Raw genomic sequence first — 24,788 nt, 5'->3', positions numbered from 1 at the left:
GCTAAAACTGCCAGCAAGAGCCTCCACCAAATGCTTCTTACTGTCCTATTTACAGTCTTTATACTAAGCCATCCTCCACCCCTCTGGCAAGAGCATCGCTCTAAGGTTTACTATAATTATTTTATTATCTGAACAATATGGCTCAAGATTGAAAAAACCCTGGGAAAATTCTCAGTGTGGTTCAGAAGTGCTAAGGAGTAATTTAGTTACAAAACTGGCACAAAATCATAAAAATATTTGCAATAAGTTTTTATTACACAATACGAAATAAATAAGAAGATGCTTGTGAATGCGTGTGTGTGGGAGGTGATGACTATGTGATATAATCCCAACCATCAAGCACCAAAGGGGATCAGCTTGTCACATCAGAAACAGGGAAGAGGGAGTCACCACCACAGAGACAGAGGGACCTCAGGTGAATCCTGAGCAAATGGTGACTGAGAGAAAGGGTGAAAGGGGAGGCCACTGTGAGCCCGGTGAATAACAAATAAGCAACTAGATAATAATTTCTTACATGATGTTACGTTTTACTATGTAATATTATTTAATTTTTTTTTTTTTGCAGCTTTTGGCCTGGGCTGGGTTTGAACCCACCACCTCCAGCATATAGGGTAGGTGCCCTACTCCTTTGAGCCACAGGCACTGCCCTTAAAAATGTTATTTTATAACATAAAATTTATGTGTACTCTCAAGTTTTCCAAGACTAAAAGAAACTCATGTTTCCAAGGTTGGCAAAACTGAGGTTCAAAGTCAGTCCTTTAAACCTTAATAAATTAACTTCTGATAAATAAATTCACATGTCCATACACACGCCACACACCACTCAAAACCCATAGATACACTTGGTAAGGTTCACAGAGTCAAAAAATCCAGGGCCTGGTCCACCAGGGCCGCTGTAAACTTTCAGCATTTGTGGAGTAAGGGAAAGCAGCACAGATTCCTGTTACCTCTTATCCATTTCATCCGCCAGTATCCTGGTTGGTCAAATGGAAGGCAATACAATAAACTAGTTGTTACTACTGACTTGAAATAGCTTTTCATCCTCATCAAACAATTTATGGTGTAATGTGGATGGCTCTATTAAAAATGATTATGAAATGTAGCATACATTCACTGCCTCTGCCCCAGGAAAACCCCGCTCCCTCCTATAACTGCTTAGAATACCTCCCAGGTATTCTGTATATTAATGTAATATAGAAATGATCCTTGGAAGTATAGTCTTTATTTCTTTATATCATTGTTGCCAGTGGTGAATCTTAAGAATACATAAAGCAAATTCTCAGCAAAATAATCAAAATTCTCAAAAGTTCCCATTGAGTATACTGGGTATATTGATACTAAAATTGATAAAAAGAATAATGATATTTTTAACAGCTAAAAATAAACATCAGAAGGGACACTTTCATTCATAATTCCCACAAATAATTTATCTCTGCTAACATTTTAACACATGGTGCAAACAAATGATCCTTGAGCACCAACAGAACTTGGTCTCCTTTTCCTTTGACTCCATCACATATGGGGAAAGGAGCTTTCTGAAAGTGAAGGATGAAGGCATAATTAAATTGTATTTAACATTGGAATGCTATTTTTTTTTAAATACATAATTCTCTTTTATTCATTTTTCTCAGTAGACTCATCCAGAAGAAGGCTGAACCCTTATTACTTCTATTTCTTCTCATACATTGAGACAAGTTTTATAACATTAAAAGTAAAACATGGCTCAGCACCTGTAGCTCAAGTGGCTAAGGCTCCAGCCATATACATCAGAGCTGGCAGGTTCAATTCCAGTCCAGGCCTGCCAAACAACAATGACAACCAAAACATAGCGGGGCATTGTGACGGGCGCCTGTAGTCCCAGCTACTTGGGAGACTGAGGCAAGAGAATCACTGAAGCCCAGGAGTTGGAAGTTGCTGTGAGCTGTTATGCCACAGCATTCTACCAAGGGCAACAGCCTGAGGCTCTGTCTCAAAAAAAAAAAAAAAAAAAAAAAGTAAAGCATGCACTAGGTCAACACTTGCCTACGAATACTTTGTAGTTACTTGTTAAATGCTATTCAAATGGAAGGAAATATTGAGACAACCTGCATAAAATGCAACAGTGTAATGTGGTCTAACCCTTTTGATTTCTCCAGCAGAAGGTAGGGGTCATATCTGATTTGTTCACTGTATTCTCCCTGGTGCCTAAGACAGTGTCGGGGAAACAGCAGGTGTTCCAGCATGTTGAATGTACAAACATCAACCTCAGCCAGAAGAGGCTAGTGCTGCTGGTGAACCACACCTGTGTCACTCTTGGCTTCAGAATGCCACGTGAGATGGGCCAGCGGCTTTGATAATGACACGTGTCATTATAATACTGTTTTATACAAATTAGAATTTAAGGGATATAATCATGTTATGTCCAGGAGTCACATAATCAAAGCTGGTATGTCATTGTAAAAATATTATAACATAGAATGACAAGTAATAAAATAAAATCCCAGAATTCTGCCACATAAGATAATGTGTTTGGTATGTTTTTCTTCTAATCTTCCCCCCCCCCCACATATAATTGCTATATAGACATGCTATAGAATGCTTATTTTTTAAATAATAGGATTATACAGTGCTGCCTACTGCCTTTTTCATTTCTAACAAAATAGCAAAGTGTTTCATGTTATTAAATGTTTTTAGTAACTCATGTTTTAATTGCTGCAATGGATTTCATTTTATGAGGATAGGAAATTATTTAACCTATTCTCTATTTCTTTTCTTTTTTAGAGACACAGTCTCACTCCATCGCCCTGGAGTTGAGTGCCAGGGTATCTTTATAGCTCACAGTAACCTCAAACTCCTGGACTCAAGGGACCCTCCTTCTTTATAAAAAGTGGCATAGTTATTTTTTTTTTCTATCTTCTCTTCTCCCTTCTTTCCTTTCCTTCTTTTTAAACTGCAATGCTTAGAACTTCCAGTACAAGTTTAAAAAAACAATAGCAAAAATGTCATGCTTATTATCTTAATAAATATCAGTTAAGTTTTCAGTCGTGGGGCCACTAAAAAGTTATTGCAAATTAAATAAGAATTTCTAAATACGTTCTATAAATAGGATACACTAACTATAGTAAGGTTGTTAGGTACATTCATTTTGTCAATTTCATGTATACATTTCCTTTCTATATAATTGACATATCCTTTTGTCATTTAAGATCAAATTTCAAATGCCAAATCCTATTATTTCAACTGAACAATAAAGCTGGCAATCACTGAAACTGAGCCGGCTGCAGTTTACTTGTAGCTAACAAAAAACAACAGACATTCTGAATCAGAAGATGATGCCCATGAGGAGAGAGGAGTTAACACCATCGGAGGACTATCTCCCAAGATCATCTTTGGACAGGGATCCCTCACTGCCAAGTACACCTTAGTGGCCAGAGAGCAAGCTCACGGGCTACGGACCTGCAATGAGAGGACGGTTTAGAATCAGGGGTCCTCAAACTGCGGCCCGCGGGCCACATGAGGCCATGTGATTGTATTTGTTCTCATTTTGTTTTTTTACTTCAAAATAAGATATGTGCAGTGTGTATAGGAATTTATTCATAGTTTTTTTTAAAACTATAGTCTGGCCCTCCAACGGTCTGAGGGATCGTGAATTGGCCCCCTGTTTAAAAAGTTTGAGGACGCCTGGTTTAAATAATTAAGGGTTTCCTCTGAATCCTCTGGTCACAAATCACTGTTCTTCAGCTTCGAGAAAGAAACAAGAAAAAATAAATAGGGAAAGAAAGTCCTGAGACAAGTCCTATTTTGCCCTAATCATCAAAAATAAGAATGAGTACTCCTTCTAACATATGATCTTTTTAGGAGAGGCAGTAATAAATGAACTCTGAAGGTAGAAGATTTGAGCAGTGTGAGCATCTCGGGGGCCAAAAAAAACCTGAGACAGATCATTCAAAATATTTGGAGGAACATTTCAGAAAAAAATCCAATTTGCAGGGCCAAATTCCACACTTCCTCGGGTACACACCAAAAGGCACTGTCTGAAGGAGGCTTTTGGTTAACGGGTTAAAGAGACATAGTAGGATTCAGAGTTAGACCGTGTTTAACTAGAACTGGCTCTGCCAGGACTAGGTGAGGGAAGGCTCAGTTCTGGAAGGAGACAACCGTACTTCTTACCTTCATAGGGCTGGTAAGAGCGATCAGAGACCAAAGTCCACATCAAGTTCATAGCAGTAAATACTAAATGTCAGCCGCATGAGTGATGATTATGATTAAAGTGATGATGACCCAGCCCTAGCGCACTGTCTCTAGCTGCTGGTAAGGATGCTGCCAAAGGAATTAACACCATAAGGATGAAATCTCCCGCTACACTCAGTCAGGTAGGGCTGTTGTTAATGTTCACGGCCAGCCTTCCTGAATGCAGACCCCTTATAACAAAGCCTTTGTGATGACCCAGAACTACAAGAGAACATGGCATGCCATAATTCAGAGTCTGACCACGGCCACTGTTCATGTGGCCAGAGATGGCTCTCAGAACCAGGCCACAAGAACTGGCTGAAACCCCAACGGTCACCCGGTCCAGTGGTTGACACATTTGTTTTTAGCTATAGAATCCGTTTTTCAAAAGAAAATTTCCTTGTAAGCTCAGAAATGGAGGGTCTGCTTGCTCCAGTGTGAAGCAACTTTTTTTTTTTCTTGGTGGAGGGTATACACTCCGAATACACTGTTCCAAGTAAACTACCCACCTGCCTGGACTGACCTGGATACTCACTCAGCTTCTCGAGGAGGAGGAGTCCTCAAATTCCCTCCGAGCATGGAAGAAATTCTTTACCATGACTTAGAGCAAGAAAGAAATACCTATTCTTACACACTAGTCCAAAGGTAATTACTTCCGTTTTTATTTAAAAAAAAAAATTTTTTAAACAGAAAGAAAATAAATTCTGTCAATGCTTAACAGGGAAAAATGAAAAAGTAACTTACAATAACATCCCTAAAGGATTCCTGGTCACCGATTGTCTTATCTTCTATACATCCAGACTGATTCAAGTAGTGGTAGTTTTCTGGCACAGATAAATAAAATTCTTCTACAAAAAGAAAGAAAAATGTAACATCATAGTTGGCAGAGGTAAGGCAAAATCCAAAAGAGTTTTCACTCTATGCTTTAAAAAAAAAAGTATATCCATAATTCTATACCCTTAACAGTTCACTACTGAGATAGCAAAGTTCTCTCTTAATTATCATCTAGGGGAAACAGAAAACATCAAGTTAAACTAAACAAGATGGTAGAATGTTACTGGACCCCTTCTGGGGGCAAGACATGATTGCAAGAGGGACTTTACCTAACAAATGCAATCAGTGTAACCTGGCTTATTGTACCCTCAATGAATCCCCAACAATAAAAAAAAGAAAAAAAAATGGATGAGGATCTTATTTTAATGTTTTCTCTTTAAAGATCAAACTTTCACAAATTAGCTTCGGGTGTGATTAAAAGTAAAATCAACTGTAACGTATTTTTCATAAATACCCTTTAATTTAAAAATGCACCGAGACTCCAAAAAGTTCAATATTTTTCTATTGCTAATTTCCCCCTTCTATTATTTGGCCCCAGAGCGAATTCAATATCTTTTGCCATTCTCCTACACACTTCATAGCAACTGGCAGGCTATCAACAACATGAACAGATGTCTGCCCATTTGCTGATGTTTTTTAAATGGAAAATGAGTTGCCACTTCCTATGTGTCAGCCGCTGCCCCACCCACTCACCTCTTTCTTCATGCTTCAGCCCTGCCAGCAGTGCATAAAATATGTGATAATTCCTTTCCCCGGGATTTTGCCTTACTACTCGGTTCTGTGGAGATAAATCATATTTCTGGTCAGCCAGGTCTCCTCTGCTTAATTGGCACAAACTAGTAATTTCTGAAAATTGTTACTGTGGAAGAAAATGTGAATTAATCACATTGACTTACTTTTTCTAATAAATCTTCATGTGAAAAGTAACGGTAAGTCAAGGAATAAAACGAGGACGTGAAAGGCTCAATTAGTCTTTCATTCTCTAATCTTTGCTACCCAAATAATTATAGCTTCCCGTTCCCTTGGCACTGAAACTTCCAGAGTGAAAAGACAAGGCGAGCTCAGACAACTGCATCTAAACCCCATTCCAAACATGACACGCGCTGCTCCTATCAGGTGCCAAACTATGGGATAGAAGTGATTTCAAACAAATATTTGATGTTAAATGAGACATTCCGTTTTTTCAGATTATGGACATGATATCAGAGATATCTAAAGAAGTACGATTCTTTATCTCATAGAATAATTTATTTATTTATTTTTTGGAACAGAGTCTCACTCAGTCATCCTGGGGTTGAGGGCCATGGAGGTATTGCTCACAGCAACCTCAAACTCTTGGGCTCAAGTGATCCTCTTGCCTCAGCCTCCTGAGTAGCTGGGACTACAGGCACCCAACACAATGCCTGGATAGTTTTAGAGACAGGGTCTTGCTCTTGCTCAGGCTAGTCTCAAACTTCTGAGCTCAAGCTCCGTGGCCTCCCAGAGTGCTAGGATTATGGGCGTAAGCCGCCCCACTCTGCCTTCATGGTGTAATTTTTAAATTATTTTAGTTTCTTTTGTTAAGAGAGGGGGGTCTTGTTATGCTGTCCAGGCTGGCCTAGAACTCCTGGGTTCAAGGCATCCTTCTGCCTCAGCCTCCCAAGAAATTGTGGCTACAGGCATGGGCCACCACACCCGGCTCATAGACTAACTAATAGGTCAAGTACACTAAGATGAGAGCACTAACTAGGCAGAAGGAAAAGCTTCCCGTTCTTTTTCAGTGCTGATGATAAGTGAGAACAGTTTCCATTCATAGAGACGAATACTATAGATAAACACTAAACGAAACAGGATACAATCTACAATTCTCCCGCCCTGAATATTTCCCTTCTGACAGATGTTCAGCTGCACAAACTTCCCAAAACGACTGGAGTTGTTGTTGTACACGGTCTTCGCGTTGCCAAAAGCTTCCATTATGGGACTGTAAAAAAAGTGAGGACAGCAGTAGTATTAGTTAGGGCAGCGCGAAGAGGGCAAGTGTATTTCTCACAAAGGTCAAAAGCTACAATTACAAGAAAAATCTGAAGCCTGAAGGACCGAAGGTGACTATGTTTATTTTTAGAAGAGATAGATTTTCACAACATGGGTTGAGATGAGTTTATCTTACATATCTATTTTTTTAGTTTTTTTGAGACAGAGTCTATGTCACCTTGGATAGAGTGCTGTGGCGTCACAGCAACCTCAAACTCTTGGGCTCAGCCTCTTAAGTAGCTGGGACTACAGGTGCTTGCCACAATGCCCAGCTATTTTTAGAGACAGGATCTTCCTCTAGCTCAGGCTGGTTGCAAACCTGTGAGCTCAGGCAATCCACCTGCCTTGGCCTCCCAGAGTGCTGGGATTACAGGTGTGAGTCACCACGCCTGGCCTCATGTATATCTATTTTGAATGAGAGTAAGGTGGGGCTGGCAAAAGATGTTCTCATCCATGTACAAGGTAGTTTGAGCTTAATAGACACAAGGATTGCACAGAAAAACCCCTATTGGAATTCCAGAAATTGACAAAGTTCTAGTCCTGGAAATTTCATCATTTGTCCTATGTCCTGGGGACAATGCACCGAGTTCAATGGGTCTTTTCTAATTGTAAAATGGAATCAGAGTAGATCACGGATGGCAAACATTTTCTGTAAAGGACCAGACAGCAATTATTTTAGGCTCTGCAGGCCACGTGGTCTTTGTTGCAACTTCTCAGTGCTGCCGTGTAGCTTAGAACAGCTGTAAACAGTATGCGTGAATGTAGCTGGGTTCCAACAAAACTTTATTTATAAAAACATACTACAGGATGGAGATGAAGTTCTAGAGACGGTGGTAGTGATGGTTGTATGACAATGCAAATGAACTTAACGCCACTGAGCAGTATGCTGAGGGAAGGAGGGAGGTGGGTGGGGCCTTGGTGTGTGTCACACTTTATGGGGGCAAGACATGATTGCAAGAGGGACTTTACCTAACAATTGCAATCAGTGTAACCTGGCTTATTGTACCCTCAATGAATCCCCAACAATAAAAAAAAAAAATATATATATAAACTTTATGTGAGATATAGTTTATCATGATTTTAAAAAATGAAGCGTTCAAATGTTAAAAAGAAATAAATAAATAACAGGATATAGGCACTAGGCTGTAGTTTGCTGACCCTTGGACAGACCTCTTAATAACAGGCATCTATAAAGTCCCTACCAGTTCTAAAATCTTACAAGGCGCGAACCATGTATCAGGCAAGTATATATTTTAAGTAACAATTCAAGTGATACCTAGTCATCTTGCAAAAGTTCTGGGGCTCCTTGATCTATCACTGATCTCGTGTCACCGAGCCCATCCTGCTCACATTGGGTCTCCAAACGGCTGGAAGAGGAACTGAGCTCTGCTATCTCCATGTTAAACCCTTAGAGCTGGCTTTCCTGCTATGGGAAAGGCTTCTGGAAAGGCAGTGGACTTTATTCTTCCCCACAAACTCCAATACTCAAGTTCTGTCTGGCCCAGGTCCTTCAAAAGCACGTGATGCTGCAGACCACTCCTGGCCCCACTCTGTCCCCACCTCAAACCCGGCCACACGAGTAAGCGTCAGGGCACCTCCACCGCCAAAAGCTGCTGCTGAGGTGATTACAAAGTGCTGTGTGCATGGCAAGACCTCTTCTCCTTTTTTTCTCTTTTCTTTTTTTTTTTTTTTTTGAAACAGAGTCTCAAGCTGTCACCCTGGTGGTAGAGTGATGTGCCGTCACAGCTCACAGCAACCTCAAACTCTTGGGCTTAAGCAATGCTCTTGTCTCAGCCTCCCAAGAGGCTGGGACTACAGGCGCCTGCCACAATGCCCGGCTGTTTTTTGGTTGTAGTTGTCATTGTTTGGCAGGCCCGGGCTGCGTTCGAACCTACCAGCTCTGGTGTATGTGGCTGGTGCCCTAGCCACTGAGCTACAGGGGCTGAGCCCTTCTTTTTTTTTTTTTAATACAGAATCTCTAATACATGGCTAGAGTGCCATGGCCTCAGCCTAGCTCATGGCAACCTCAAACCCCTGGGCTCAAGCAAGAAGTAGCTGGGACTCCTGTCTCAGCTTCTGAGTAGCTGAGACTACAGGCACCCACCACCACACCCAGACAAATTTTTTATTTTTAGTAAAGATAGGGTCTTGGTCTTGCTTAAGCTGGTATTGAACTCCTGAGCTCATGCAATCTTCTGGCCTCAGCCTCCCACAGGGCTAGGATTACAGGCAGTAGCCACCACACCTGCCCAAGACCTCTCTTACTAAGGAACTGTAAAAAAAGAAGTCCAGAAAAAGAGAAACCAGACCAATTAATTTTAACTCTTCTTTAAGTAAGCCACGTCATGAGAAACGTGCATCCATTAGGTAGAAACAAGAAAATCGATGAAGGGATACCTGCTTTCAAGAATGGCCTGCTCAACACAGGATGTCTTCTCCTTTAAGGACAATTCCAAAGACTGTTGACTGATGACTGAGAGAAACTTGAGGATCAATTTCGTGCTTTCAGTTTTACCCGCCCCACTTTCACCACTGAAAGACAAAATACAGAAGTTTGTGTTTCTAAGTATAGTTAATAAAAAACAAAAACAAAAGCAAAACCAGCTTTGGTCAATGACACTATAATTCCTCAACAGAACAACCTTTGAAAAGTGGGAAAGGAGAGATCAAATACCTGTTTTGAAAGAGCAGAGTTAAAAAGCTAGCAAAAGGCCTTTCTCCTGCGGGCCACCCCGTTTCTGGCCTCACCGGTACCTCCTCTGGCAGAGGAGGGAAACGGAACTACCTTTACCACGGGGAGGTTGGAAGACAGATGGCACCTCGGGTCAGGATGAGCCCTCCAAGAGTGGGGGTCTTCGTTTTGTGCCTCCGAACGCCTGCACACTATCTGGCGTGTGGCAGGCACTCGGTAGAAGTTTGCTAAATGAACAAGAACATTAACAGTATCTTTCTGGGAAACTTAAAGCAGGTCAATGTGTGTAAAAGTGCAGTCACTCATGAACATCACTGCGAGGACAAGGTAATGACCCCCAGGCACACGGCCACGCTGAATTGTTTTACTCCACAGTAACCCTATCAGGCAGGCAGTGGCCAAATGTCCAGACCCCAACCCCAAGTCTGTCTGACTCCGAAGTCTCTAACATCCTGCCAAGGTCGGGCAATGGTGATAGTGAAGGAAAAGTAAAGAAAGCAATTCAGAGAGAGGAAGACCCAGGACATAAATAAGTAAGGGATGAGTTACACCTGAAAAGAAGGCAAACATCAGTCATCAGTCGGGGGGTGGGGTGGATTCTGAGTAAGACAATATGTGAGCTAGAGCAAGAAGCCAGATAAGCTTGACAGGATCTCTCCCAGAGAACCGAGCTCTGCGGCTGGTTAGGTCAGCAGGACTGAGCACAAGGCGGCAGAGAGAGGTGGGCTCCAATTGAGTGGGATGGTTCAGGGGCAAGTGCAGGAGTGGGAGGGCTGGGATCGGCCCCATCCAGGTTACCTGCCAAGAATGCCGCTCTGGAGGTCACACTCTAGAAGGACTGAGGGGTCTCCTGCAGTCACTGTTACCTCGGCCTATCATGGCCAGGTCCTTGGCACATCTACCCGGGCTGGAGAGGAAGGTCAGGGATGTGACAGATGTGGGAAGAGAAATCGACACGGTTTTGTGTAAGGCACCACGCTCGGTACCCTGGGGAGAACGGAAGCTGCAAAAAAACACCAGGAACTTACAAGAAAAGTAAACTGAAGGGAGTAACAGCACAGCACAAACTCACCATCGCAGGGAGCATGCTAGTAACTGCCAGACGGTGGGAGAAGCGGGCGAGCCCCGTGTGAGTTCCAAGCAGAAGTGCTGGAGAGCCCCCAGATGTAAGATACCATCAGGAAAGAGGAATTTTGCTGCAAATGTGAGGAATGATTAAAGGCACATACTAAAAGAGAGGAAATGACTCAGAGCTCTGACATCCAATGTGCCAGGCTGCGTGCCAGGGGCCCAAGAGTATCTCTGCTGGTCTAGGCCAACCATGGTCACTCCATCCCCTCTACAAGTGACACGTGGCTATGGGCCAGTATCATAATTCCAGCTGGGCACCTGGGGAGGTTTGTGTGCGGACACACACGCATAAATGTGCGCACACAGAGACCAGACAACAGTGTCCCCTTTGCTGCAGACAACCAACATGTGAGAATCCACACCTCTCTCAAGATCATGAAACAAAAGCCAAGCAAACCAGAGGTAAGCACAAAGGGAGTGGCTGACCCCACAGCCCCGCAGCTGCCCTGCCCCTGCCGAAGTTATAAAAAGACCTGGGGGGTTAGGCCAGCTTTGTTTGAGGCTTCCCTTATCAGCGACCAGAGTCTTCCTAAGACAGGGCTGAGCACACATCTCTGTGTAACTGGCAGGGGTGCAGCCCAGCAACAAAAAGTAACATGGAAACTGAGAGGGAGGGTTTCAAGGACAAATTTAAATAATTCTCCATATTCTGAAAAATATACACCTACCTAGCAGTTGTTGGTGACTGACTCGTTTAAGATAAAAAGGAAAGGGGTTAAGTTCTCTGATTAGAATGGAAGAGGCAGAAACAAAATAATGACGTTGCGTGGTCCCCAAACCTTTACAGTCTGTCGCACAGAGGCAGACGGTGTTTCACTCTCCTCTCAGAAGGACATAAACCACTTCTGTGTCCGGTGGCTCAAACCCCTTTCTGGACCTCTGGGCTCCCCACCTTCCACTTAACCTTCTGGGTGCCCTCAGGGCTGGCACATCTCCCAAAATTAGAAGCCTGCAGAATGGAGTCAAGTCCCTCACCTCCCCACCAGGGGCTGTGACAGGGCCACCATATGGACCGAATGTTCATGTGTAATCCCCCGAGGCTTGGGGGCTGCCTGTCCACCTCGAGGGACATGACACAACGTCCATGAACTATAATACAGTCTCGGAGAACACGCTGTTCACACTCAAATTCTACATACAGCAAAGACTTGGTCAAGGGAAAGAAAATGCAGGATTCTCGTTGCCATAAAGATGCCCTTACAGCAGATGCCTAAAAAATGTATGACACAAGGAGAAAAAAAAACATGGCTGGGGAGCAGATGGAGTCACGGACATCAATCTCTTATTCGGGCTGAGTAGCCATTGTCCCAAACGCTTAGGACCAGAAGTGATTCACATTTCAGATTTTGAAATATTTGTATACAAATGGAGTATCCCCAAGCTGAAAATCCAAAATATGAAATGGTCCAAAATCCAGAACATCTTGAGCACCAACACAGTGCTCAAAGGAAATGCTCACTGGAGCCCGGGATTTCAGATCAGGGATGCTTAGCTGGTATAAGGCAAATATTCCAAAACCTGAAAAAATCTGAAATCTAAAACATTTCCAGCCCAAAGTAGTTTGGATAAGGGAAGCTTAACCTGGACAAGTAAAACTTGAAACAAAAATAAAACTCAAATTTGTACAGTGCTCTGTGATCGTGGTCCTCCAACTCGACTGCACAGCGGACTGACCCAGCAGGTGCCTCTTCCAAGCTTGTTGGGGGAGAACTGTCATTGGTATTTTACAAAATTTTCTATATGATTCCATCATGAAGGCAGGTTAAAGAACTGCTGTTCTGGAAGATCATTTCACATAATGCAGAGAGGACTGCACCAGGAGGTGGTGACTAACTACTCAGTAGTGGGCACGGAAATGCTACAGAAACAAGGCAAAGGATAAAAATAAACAACTCACAAACTGCTAAAACCAAGAACTGCCAGCTGCCCCAGACAATAATGTCAAAGTAACAAGATGAAGAAGCCTATATGGTTTAAAAAAAGTTAGTAACTATAATAATGAAAATAGAAAAGAGAAAGAAAAATAACCCACAGCGCTGATTTAGAGTCTCATAGACCACATTAAATTTTTTGAAAATGTTTCATGCACAGGGGAAAGTCACAAGACAGTTTTAAAGCAGTAGAGTGTCATGATCAGGGTTAAGGTTTTAAAGGCTCATTCTGACTGTGTGTGGAAGAAGGGAAAAAAGGAGGTGGGAGAAGAGTCAGGGAGTGCAGAAGGGTGATTTGGGATGGGTGGCAGAGGGAGAGGCCCAGGAAGATGGAGGGAGGATGGATAGCATTACTGCCCAGACTGGCCAGGAAGGTGGTTAGGAAGTGATGGGGAAGGAGCGGGGACAACTCCTGGACCCCCAGAGAACTTGCCAGCAAGACCATCCAGTGTTGGTTACATAGGTTTATACATTTGCAAAACTCATGGAGCTGGACATATAAAACTCACTATATATAAGTTTACCTTAATTTGAAGGAAAAAAAGAGAACAGCTTCTAGATCAAAGAATGACTTCTAGATCTCAGGCTCGGGGCAGGGCAGGATGCAGAGCCCACAGGAGGAGCAGCGGAAGCATAGGAGGAGGAACATGCTTCTGGCGAAAACTGCGCTGAGTTTAGAACATGCCAGCCATGGCATGTTCTATCCATCTCATGAGGATACTTCAGCAGCACTTAAACATAAGTCTGGGGGAGTCGAATAGGAAGCTGGTATTTGGGGGAGCATATAAATTTGGGGAGTCATGGAGACTCAGATAAGAAAGCAGAGGTTGATTAGAAAAGTGGGAGGTCCCTGAGAAGCAGGCGATGTTAATGTTCTATAATATGTATATATACATATGCACTATGTATATACTTATATGTTAATACTGGTATTTTTACTTAATCTATAAGATGTCATAAGAAAGTTTACGTTTTTTGTTTCTTTTTTTAATAAACCGTTGGTTGTTGCATTAAAAAAAAAAAAAAAGAAAGAAAAGTAGGTGAAAAATAACCAAAAAATAGCCAAGGAGCCAAGAAGTGGTCAGACAACTAATATGAAATCCAGAAGTGGAGGGGAAGGGGGACAGCCTGGGGAGACAAAAGGTGCTTAAAGGAGGGTATGGAACCAAATAAAAATTTTGAATGATAAAGTAAATGATACAGGAGTTGGGGAGAGGTCAAAGAATCCAAGGCAGTGAAACTCAAAGAGTAATGTCCAGAACACACAGGAAGGAAGGGGATCTGCTGTGAACACGGGCCTTTCCTGCACTGGACAGCCTACTCTCCTGGCAGTTTTCTAGATCTAGCTCAGATGTCTGCAAACTATAGCCCTCAACTCTGACCTGCTGCCTGTCTTTATAAATAAAGTTTTATTGGAACACAGTCGGACCAACTGAATACTGCCTGTGAGTGCTTTTGTACTGGCAAGGCAAACTTGAGTAGTTGTGGCAGAGGTGGTCTTGCCTATAAAGCCTAAAATATATATATACATATATATTTTCTCTGGGCCTTTACCTGATACCTTTTGCTGGCACCCTGGCACCCAACAATCAAACATTCCTCTTCCTCTGAATCAAATCCCCCTGGTTCACATGATTACCTCAAAATATAAAGTGGATCACTCCCTCACTTGCTAGAAGACTTAGGATATTTCTCACTTTCTAAAGGATTAAGTCCAAAGGTCTTAGCAAGCCAAACAAAGCCCTGGTGGTATGAAGCTGAACCAGAAAGTAGAAATCTGTTCTGAAAATAAACACTTAACAAGAGAGACTAAAGCTCAAATCCTCTGTTTATTACTAATAGCTAAAGTCTCCCTAGCAAGTTACTCATCAGCTGTGCCTCAGTTTCACCACAAAATGCCTCTTGGGCCCCTTGAGGATTGCACAGGAATGAGTCTCTCAATGAACTTCAGTGTCCCTTTCTAATGCCATCTCCATCATCTGCTGTTTTACAGAATAGCATGACCCTATGCCACTTCCACAATGTTCTTGAATTTCAGATACCACTTCAGAATGGTCTTGCACTCAATGATTGACAACCGTCCTTTCGCTATTTTCTTTGCCCTGCCTGTAGCATGGTGACACTAGCATTCATTTGATAAACACCATCTTTTGGACAAACATCATACTACACATTGCTACCACCATTCAATTTAACTTCAAAAAGTAATACATAGATAACATCTTTTAAAACATATATACATTTGGAGGGCACCCTTGGTGTTTCTAGAAACAGAAACACCAAACACTCAATTTTCATTTCAAGAAATAAAAGAAGAAATTGCTCCAGCTTTGAAAATCAAACACACAAAGCAAGTAAAGACTCTGAACCAAGAGTCTCTCTGTCTATTCACCCTTTGACCGGTAGCTCCTGAATGCTGGTCTTCTGCCCCACTCTGGGTACCAGGTTACAAAGACGAATTAGCCACACTGTGTACTTTAAAAGGTCATAGATACTGACAAGACCAGAATAAACTAACCTCATCTTCTGCCCTAGCCAAGGTAAAGAAACTAAAGTCAATGTCAAAAAATATTTCTTAAGTGAGTTTTAGATTTATATAGATAGATATTTGAAACTATAGCAGCATACACGTGCATTTAAATGAGCACAAAGTGGTAAAATAAAATTTCACCGAATGAGGCAATAACCTTAAAAAATGAGATCAAAGAAGAGGCTCAGACTAGAAGTCTGAGACCTGGCATTGCCAGCAAGTAGCTGGAGACTTTAGCCAAGTAATGTTTGCTCATAAAGTACGAGAAAAATTGATCTTTGAAGTTCTGTCTAGTTCCAAATAGGCTTGTTTTCTGATTTTAAAAGCAATGACATGAGAATCTTTTAAAAGTAGAAAAATACATTGTCCACCAGGGGGCAGACTATGACCAAGAAAATCTAAACCCGCTGTCAGTTCCGGGCAAGTCTTAACTTTCACATACTCAATTTTCTCTTAATTCCCACAGCCCCATCCCCCACTAAAAACAAACTGCTGGAGAGATCTTTTAAAATCAAAACACTTTTTAATGAGAAATCTATTCTTAACGTCTCCATTTCCTGAGTTAATTTAGATAAATACAGTAACTATTCACATCAGTATTAGATATAATGGAAGCTTTCTGTTTAGAAACCCCCTACCCACCCCCCTTATTTTTAAATACCATGAAAATGCCAACCCCCTTCCGTTCTATTACACACACATATATACACGCACAATGATCTCATTTGATTTTTCACTTTCTTCCTAAGCTGCTCTGTCTAGCAAGTGATATATTAGGCATGCTCACATTTTTTCCACTGAATGTAATAAACACAAGCAATTATCAATGGCAAATATTTAAGTACCTAAGTGTGGATGCCAAATTGACCTTGTTAAAATAGACTAAGGTCGCTCTCCTTCTGTTAATCTTATTAAATTATGTTATATTCTGTACACTGAAATAATGACCTTAAATTCTAACTTCTGGACTTTCATGAAGTCATGTAAAAAAGCTCCCAAAAGGTGCTGCTAGTCATAAATCAAGTTATTTGATTGGGCATGTGAGTCTTAAAATGGGTTTCCACATTAAGCAAGTAGTTTCATTTTGATTAATTGCACGTTATAATGATCCCTATTTGCTTAACTGAATAAACTTGACAATCCCTCCAACCAAGTTGTTTCACATGTCACTATTTAAGTGACAAAGAGTAGAGAGAACACTGCCCATGTTTCTCTACCCTTAGAGAGAGAGGAGAGAGATCAGCTATCCACATACGCGTGGCTGACATTTGTTAAAAATGCAAGGAATCACCAAACAGAAAATGGGGAAAAACTGCCAGTGGGAAGAACACACTCCCTGGAAGTTGTTTTCTGTGCTTGACACCTGTAGACATCATAATAGAGCTCCCACACCAAAGAGCTATCAGAAGCTTTCAGTACATTCATGCCTGAAAAGTTCTTGGCTCAGTGTCCAACACACATAACCTTGCAGAAAATGTCAGCCATGATCCCCTACCCATCTTCACTCCGACACCGTGTGGGACAGTGAGGACACTCTATTTCTCCTGCCTGGACATCACGTGGAACAGCGCTAACTCACTCCCTCCATTTCTCCTCGCCGGGGTATCAGCAAGGGGCCTACTCTAGCATATCCCCTCCACCATGACCCAGGCAGGGGTAGGGGAAGGGGTGGCTTCTCCGATGGGCACTGGGAAGAAAGGCTATGTGTGCTCACTCAGGTGCTTCTGGCTTGCTGTTCACCATCTGGGAATTGGTTTCCCACAGTGATCACGGCTACAGGTGACCTGGCTATCCCCAGGACCAGGTGGGTCTATAGGCCCCGTCTAATTTGAGGCCGTAATGCAAGCCCAATTGGCTGCAAGTCTAAACCTGACACATGGCTCTCCATATGTCCCTGTGTCTGTCTTCCACTGAATCACAAGTGTGGAGGGGGAGCAGAAGGGGTCTTTTTATTGTCCTCTCCCAAATCCAAACAACCTTTTCCTCTTGAAACAATTACTTTGCCACAAGATGGAGTAGAAAGTCATCTAAATCAGATGTCAAAGCCTCTTTTCAGACTAGCAGTTTAGTGGACCATTGTTCCCCAGTAACAGCCGCGCCCCGGGAATGAACGCCTGGGAGGATAAACGAATTTAGTGACCGGACACTCCACGAAAACCTCACCAGAAATGACTGACCTTTATCACACCTGCTCTGAGCATCATCCAAGGCTGTGAAAATTGTCACTAGAACATGATTCCAATGGATTTAATTAAAAACCTCACCTCACTTACTTAATTGTTCAGACAGTAAGCATTCCAAATTATACATTAAATCAGCACATTGTACCCCATAAATGCATTAATGTACAGTTATGATTTAATAAAAAAATAAGAAATGCAGCAGAATAAAAAAAATAATTAAAAAGGCCCAAGAGTATGCCACTAGAATATACTGATGAAGTTGATTTGAAAAAGTTAATAAAAATTAAGAAACTAAAAAACAAATATGCTCTACTACTTACTTAGTTGGTAGGAATAAAAATTTTGATAGTGGGGTTTCTAGTAGTTCATTTTAAAAACTAAGACTCAGCTAGAACAGATACACCAAGTACTTTCTCCTCCACCAAAAAAATAATACACGCCCATGCACTGCCCCTTACTATGCACAGAATAAGCTCCTTTCGGCAGCTAATTCAACAGGAAACTTCAGGAGCACCCTATTATAAAAAATTCTTAAATCTGAGAGATTCTATCTAGAGTAATTTTATTGTACTTGAGAGAAAAAAACAACTTTGTTCAAATACACAAACATTTTGACCAACGTTCTAGAATATGCAAAACATGGTACATAGTATATTGAAATACAATATAAATTTCAAAGAACTATGTGCTACATTTCCTTAAACAGACAGAGGCACCATGCTTCATAAACAAACCAAAGAATAACTAGGGCAAATGAAAAAATTGTTTGAAAAGGAACAGAACAGAGTGATTATTCTGAGGACAAAAGGCAACCAACTAGTCCATCTGCTTTGCCAGGGAACCCCGTCTTCTGAGAGCTGTAGCTGTCCAGCTATTCAAAGCTGACAACTTCCTCTGAGAAAGGCAAATTTTTTTGTTTTTGTTTTTTTATTAAATCATAGCTGTGTCCATTAATGCAATCATGGGGTACAATGTGCTAGTTTTATATACAATTTGAAATATTTTCATCACACTGGTTAACATAGCCTTCCTGGCATTTTCTTAGTTATTGTGTTAAGACATTTACATTCTACACTTAGTAAATTTCACATGCACCCTTGTAAGATGCGCCGCAGAGAGAAATGCAAGTTTTAATGCTCTAAGTAGGTTTTGGGGGACAGGGGTGCCCAGGGAATTCTTGGTCTATAGGGAAACGCGTTCGTTCTGCCCAGCCCACCGCATTTCAGGTGCTGTCCCAGAGCGTCCCCGGCAGCTCTGGACAGGTGGGCAGTGGCCGGTTACCTGATGAGGACGCACTGGTTGTCGTGACGCTTCCACAGGCAGCGGTAGCACTCGTTGGCGACGGCGAAGATGTGCGGGGGCAGCTCGCCCAGGTGGCGCCGGCTGTAGCGCTCCATGGCTGCGCGGTCGTACAGTCCTGCGATCTGCTGGTACGGGTTCACCGAGGCGATGATGGAGCCGATGTAGGTCTGTAAGCACAAGGCCGGGACACACTGGGCTGGTGACACGTGCACTCCAGGCAGGGGCCTCCCTTCACCGAAACCCACTGGCTGTGTGCTCTTTCCCTGTACACACTGTCCCCGCATCTCTTGGGTACAAATGAATGAAGCCATTTCAAAAAAAAGGAAAGGAAAACAGGAGAAGGAAGACGGCCCAGATTCCTGTCCCCCACAGACCTCCCCAAGTCTAGGACAAAGGACCGTCCAATTCAGTCTCCTTTCTCGTCAAGTGGCTATGATGAACCTGTGGGGTTAAAAAAGTGACAACAGGTTGGGCACACTGTCTCACTTCTATAATCCCAGTGCTTTGGGAAGCTGAGGCAAGAAGATCATTTGAGGCCAGGAGTTCAGGATCAGCCTGGGCAACATGGCCAGAGCCCATCTTTACAAAACACATTTTTTTTTTTTTTTTTTTTGTAGAGACAGAGTCTCACTTTATGGCCCTCGGTAGAGTGCCGTGGCCTCACGCAGCTCACAGCAACCTCCAACTCCTGGGCTTAAGTGATTCTCTTGCCTCAGCCTCCCGGGTAGCTGGGACTACAGGCGCCCGCCACAACGCCCGGCTACTTTTTTGGTTGCAATTCAGCCAGGGCCGGGTTTGAACCCGCCACCCTTACCGACTGAGCCACAGGCGCTGCCCCAAAACATATTTTTTAAAAAATTAAAACACTAGTGAGTCATGGCAGTGAGCCTGTAATCTCAGCTAGTCCAGAGGCTGAGGCAGGAGGTTCATTTGAGCCCTGGAGCTTGAGGCTACAGAGAGCTAGGACCGTGCCACTGCAATCCAGGCTGTGTGACAGAGTGAGACCCTGCCTTACGGGGGAAAAAAAACTGATAAGAGAGACAATGTCGAAGAGAGGTAGCCAGGGGTGGCGGGAGGAGAAAAGTGTAATGGTCACGCAGTCTCTGTGTGGGGTGATGGGAAATTGTACAGGTGGTTAGTGGCCAAGATGCATGGCTCTGCGTGTACTTCCTGTCACTGAGCCGTAAGCTTACACACAGTCAGAATGGCAGATTCTATACTATGCAGAGCAAGCTACTGCTTTTAAAAGGCAAACAAGACCACTTTGAAAATGCTACGTGTCCTTTGAATAATCTCAACACCTCACGAAGTGCCACATAATTTTTCTGGAACTTAGATGACTGACAATCATACCTTTCTAGGACAATATCCAGGCTAGAAACTAAGCAAAATCTTCAGACCAGCAAAACAGAGGCTACAGAGTTCCCAAAGCTTAATCCCTTAGGTCCCCTCCACAGAAACTTAACTACTCACTTCTACTTCCGCAAGAAATGCTATCTTGGTCTGGTTACCTGGTTTCCAGGCTCAGACCCAGCTGAGGAAGCAACTCTGACAGGGTAACGCACCAAGCCGTTCCTTAGGGAGCTTGTGCACTGTGCCAAGGGCCTTACAGGGTATGGGGGCTGGTGTGTGTCCCTCCACCCCCACAAATTCTTATGTTGACGTTCTAACCCCCAGTACCTAGAAACACGGCTATATTTGGAGATGGGGCCTTTAAAGCAGTGACTACAATAAGGCTGTTAGGGTGAGCCTTAACCCAGTCTAATTGGTGTACTTATTAGAAGAGGAAATTGGACACAAAAAGCAGGGACACACACAGGCACACACATGTACACACACAGGAAAAAAACGAAAAAAGAAAAATCAGCCAAAACTAGACAGAAAGTCCAAACATCCTGAGAGCATCTGTACCATATTATAGCAATTTGTAATATTCATAATCACTGCCAGGAACATCAAGCAGAGGACTCTATGTTCAGTGCAATTTTTCAAATGTAAAAAAGTCTATATAGGTGGAGTATTCATAATCCAAACATGCAAAATCTGAAATGCCCTAAAATCCAGACATTTTTGAGTGCCATCACGATGTTCAAAGAAAATGCTCTTTGGAGCATTTCAGATTTTCAATACTGGGGATGTTCAACCAGTAAGTATAAAACGAATATTCCAAAATCTGGGGGGAAAAAATTCAAAACACTTCTGGTCCCAAGCATTTCCGTTAAAGGAGCGCCAAAGGATAATATGAGATGAGCCCTTTTTCTCAACATACTGATTTACTCATAAAACTATCCTTAATTCTAGACTCATTTTTTACCCAGGCTGGCTTTGAAAGAATGATCATTTCAGTTAAAATCCCACAGCTATGTCCCCTCCTCCTGACAGGAGAACCTCGATAGCCTTAGCACAGCCTTTAGGATACTGCTGATTCTGTCAGGGACGGTGGAATACTTTTTGAGTGGGGGCAGGACACAGTGGCATGAAGTTCATTAGGGAAAGTGAAGATGTAAGATCCCAGGGCTAGGCCTGCCGGATCTCACGAAAAGCTTCACTACACCTTACCCTGCAGAGTCTAGTCACGGCCACGCTGCCAGCGCACCGGTTGGAGTTCCCCAGATTTTCTTTCAGTAGACAATAAAGAATCAGAGAATCAAAACACTTGAACAAAAAGCCGCAAAGAACACACAGTTTGCGGGTGAAAAGACCAAAACTATTAAAGTTGATTTAGTTATAGGAAGACATCAGTCACAGCTCTGGTGGCCGTGTGCTTTTCCTAAAACAATATTAACTCTCATGATCAGGTACAGAAGACACGTTCCTCATCTGCCAATCAACCTAGTGAGTGACCATGAAGAAAACACGGCCCCTTATTATTACACACTGCCAAAAAATTAAAACTTGCACATAAATACTGCTTGTAACAGACTTTTAGTGTTTTATGCGAGAAAGCCTTGATTTTTCCTATTTTGATGGGATACTTCTGAAGGGTACAGCACATGCCCTTGTGTTCTTAAAGCGGATTGGTGTGCCTGATTTAATCATTTCTGGAGGATCTCTGGACTCTTCCAGGCTGTCAACCCACAAACACAACACCCAGAGTGAAGGAGGAAGACACGGTCCGCCACCCTCCACTACAACTGCCCCAGGCTCCTCACCTTCTGCCGCCCTCCCCTCGGCCTCACTGCACTGCCCTGCTCTTATTAATCTTGAGGTGCTCCCGCCACCAGGGCAACATTTCAAAGAGGCCCCAAATCTCCTACAGAACAAAAGTCTGAAGGCTTTTCCTCCTGGGGTCTGCTGTGCCAGAGGGATAGGTAAAGGTGCGAAAACTCTATATTGCAGAATTTAATGGAAGGTGCCAAGGCCTGCTTCTATTCTACTTTTCATTTTTCATATATCATACAATGCATCTAATAAAACAAATTTATTTCAAAATGATTTGCATTCAATGTTTAAAACTTCTCACCTTTCAAGGTAAGTAATATATAAAATGATGAGCCTCAAATTAGTGACAATCTTTCATGCCCTGTGATCCATTTTTATACCTTTATACCAGACCATGAGGTGAACACCTACACATTCCTTGAAAGCATTCAAGACCCTTCTCCTGGTTAGGTGGAGAAAGAGAGTCCTTGAGTATAAAATAAACGGCTGCACCTGACTTTAAATGATCTAGCATTTAATGCTATGCAGCAATATTCCAATGTGACTCTTCCTAAGCATGTAGGTGCTACCACTGTGGCCCTTCTCATCTTGTGACTGGGGCTTCCAACATAGAAAGCTCGTATCTTAAAAAAGAAAAATCTAAACCTGCACTTTGGACCATACTTAATACTGTAGCTCACCCCCTGTTCCTTACCTCTTCCTCTTTGGCCCTGTTCCTAAGTTTTGTACAAGAGAAATTGTCTTTTTTAAAAATGTTTAATTAAAATCTTCACTGTATATATTTATGAGATACCGTGTAATGATTTACTATACAACGTGGAATGCTTAAGCAAGATAATTTTTCCACGGATGGAGGCTGTGAAGGGGACAGGTGGCAGAGCTCTGCAGCCCGCTTCCTATTAAGCCACGGACTAGTACCCAGGGCCTAGGCACCGCAGGCCTAGACTAAGTGAAAACTAGCTTCCATTCATAACATGTCCTGGATCTGTTCCTTTTAAGGTTTTCCTTAAATCCACATTCTTCAGGCATTTTCTTGTTCTCTTTTGCATATTTCCACCAAGTCAGAAAGCTTTCTCAAACGTGTTTTTTTTGCAGTTTTTGGCTGGGGCTGGGTTTGAATCCTCCACCTCCAGCATATGGGGCTGGTGCCCTACTCGTTTGAGCCCCAGGCGCCGCACTCTAATTTTTTATAGTGTCTAAAAACTACACTGCCTACAATAGCCAAAATGGAGAAGCAACCAAGTGTCCTCTGATAAATGAATGAATAAATAAAATGTGGTAAATAGTTCCACACAGTGAACTTTTCGGCCCTAAAAGGATAGAAATCTGGACACCTGTTACAGTTAGGGATGAACCCCAGAGACATTATACTAAGTGAAATAAGCCAATTCCAAGGAGACAAATACTATATGATTCCATTTTTGTGTATTTGACCACAAATAAAAGTTTTGAATTAGAAAATGGAAAAAATAGCATCAGGTGCTAGACAGAAGATATTAATCTCCTTTTCTAAGTGTAAAGACAGATTTAAAAACAAGCTCATTCCTCGAAGAAGGAATTACACTCATTAACCTTAATAGAAAGTTTTAGGATATGTATCCTCCAATTTTAACTAAAATTAAACACAGAAATGCTCTGATGACAAATTATAGACCTCTGAGTAAAGGAGAGGAAAAAAGACATTGATTTTTAGGAAGCAAATAATCTCATTAGAGTTTAAACAATTAATGAATACGGAATGTTGTAGCTACTAAATTCCTCAAATTGACTACTACATACCAATGGAAATATCAACCAGATTTAATTAGAACTAAAACACAGTAATCTGAAATCTCTTCTTTAAAAAAAAAAAAGGTAAGGGCCAGGCATGGTGGCTCACACCTGTAATCCTAGCACTCTGGAAGGCCAAGGCAGGTGGATTGCTTGAGCTTACAGGTTTGAGACCAGTCTGAGCCAAAGCAAGACCTCATCTCTAAAAATAACCGGGCACTGGGACAGGCACCTGTAGTCCCAGCTACTCGGGAGGCTAAGGCAAGAGGATCGCTTGAGCCCAAGAGTTGGAGGTTGCTGTGAGCTATGATCCTACAGCACTCTATTGAGGGTGACAAAATGAGGCTCTGTTCCCAAACAAACAAACAAAAAAAGGTAAAGAATAATGTAAAATGTGTTTGGCTTGTAAGCAGAGAAAATCTGATTTTTTTTTAAATTTTTTAAGATTACAGGAAACTGTGCCCCCTTATAAATTGTTTCCCTAAGAGTATGTACGTCTACTTAGTAAACAAGTAGGTAAATAAAGGGTAAATAAGGCCCTTAAAAACGTGCACCAAAGAGGCGGAGCAAGATGGCAGCCAAGTAGCAGCTTCCTTCCATCTGGGCACCGTGAGTCTGGGGAGATAGGACTCCAGGCATCTCTGGCTGGTGGGATCTGCCTATCATCACCCCTGAGAGGATACAGGGAGTCAGCGAGAGACTTCTGGACCCCAAGAAGAGGACTAAAACAGTAGAAAACCGGCAAGTGGTCACGTGTGTTCAATCCGTCTAAACCCGCCCGCAACTTCCACAGGAACGAGAACTTAAAGAGCAAGAGGAAGTGAAAGGAAAATTAGGGCAAGGAAACAGATAAAAGAAATCACTCATGAGGAAGAATCAGCAGAAAACTCCAGGCAACATGAAGAACCAGTCCAGAACAACCCCGCCAAGGGACCATGAGGTAGCTACTGCAGAGGATTCCACCTATAAAGAAATGTTAGGAACGACAGAAAGGGAATTTAGAATACACATGTTGAAAACAATGAAAGAAATGA

General features: G+C 42.4%; 1 protein-coding gene across 1 annotated transcript in view; it reads right to left on the bottom strand.

Moving 5' to 3' along the window:
* The window catches only part of MYO10 (myosin X), a 225,647-nt gene that overhangs the window by 93,310 nt on the left and 107,549 nt on the right, over positions 1-24,788 (bottom strand). The window contains exons 4-9 of the mRNA XM_053592862.1: positions 18,802-18,989; positions 9,451-9,585; positions 6,879-7,003; positions 5,940-5,953; positions 5,737-5,821; positions 4,954-5,057 (exon numbers count right to left, since the gene is read on the bottom strand). Of these exons, the coding sequence (XP_053448837.1) occupies positions 4,954-5,057; positions 5,737-5,821; positions 5,940-5,953; positions 6,879-7,003; positions 9,451-9,585; positions 18,802-18,989 (651 nt within the window). The remainder of the gene's footprint in view (positions 1-4,953; positions 5,058-5,736; positions 5,822-5,939; positions 5,954-6,878; positions 7,004-9,450; positions 9,586-18,801; positions 18,990-24,788) is intronic.

Source organism: Nycticebus coucang, chromosome 1 (assembly GCF_027406575.1).
Source record: "Nycticebus coucang isolate mNycCou1 chromosome 1, mNycCou1.pri, whole genome shotgun sequence".
NCBI classification, from domain to species: Eukaryota; Metazoa; Chordata; class Mammalia; order Primates; family Lorisidae; genus Nycticebus; species Nycticebus coucang.
The sequence above is the reverse complement of the archived record's forward strand: the minus strand, read 5'-3'. Positions and strand labels throughout refer to the sequence as shown.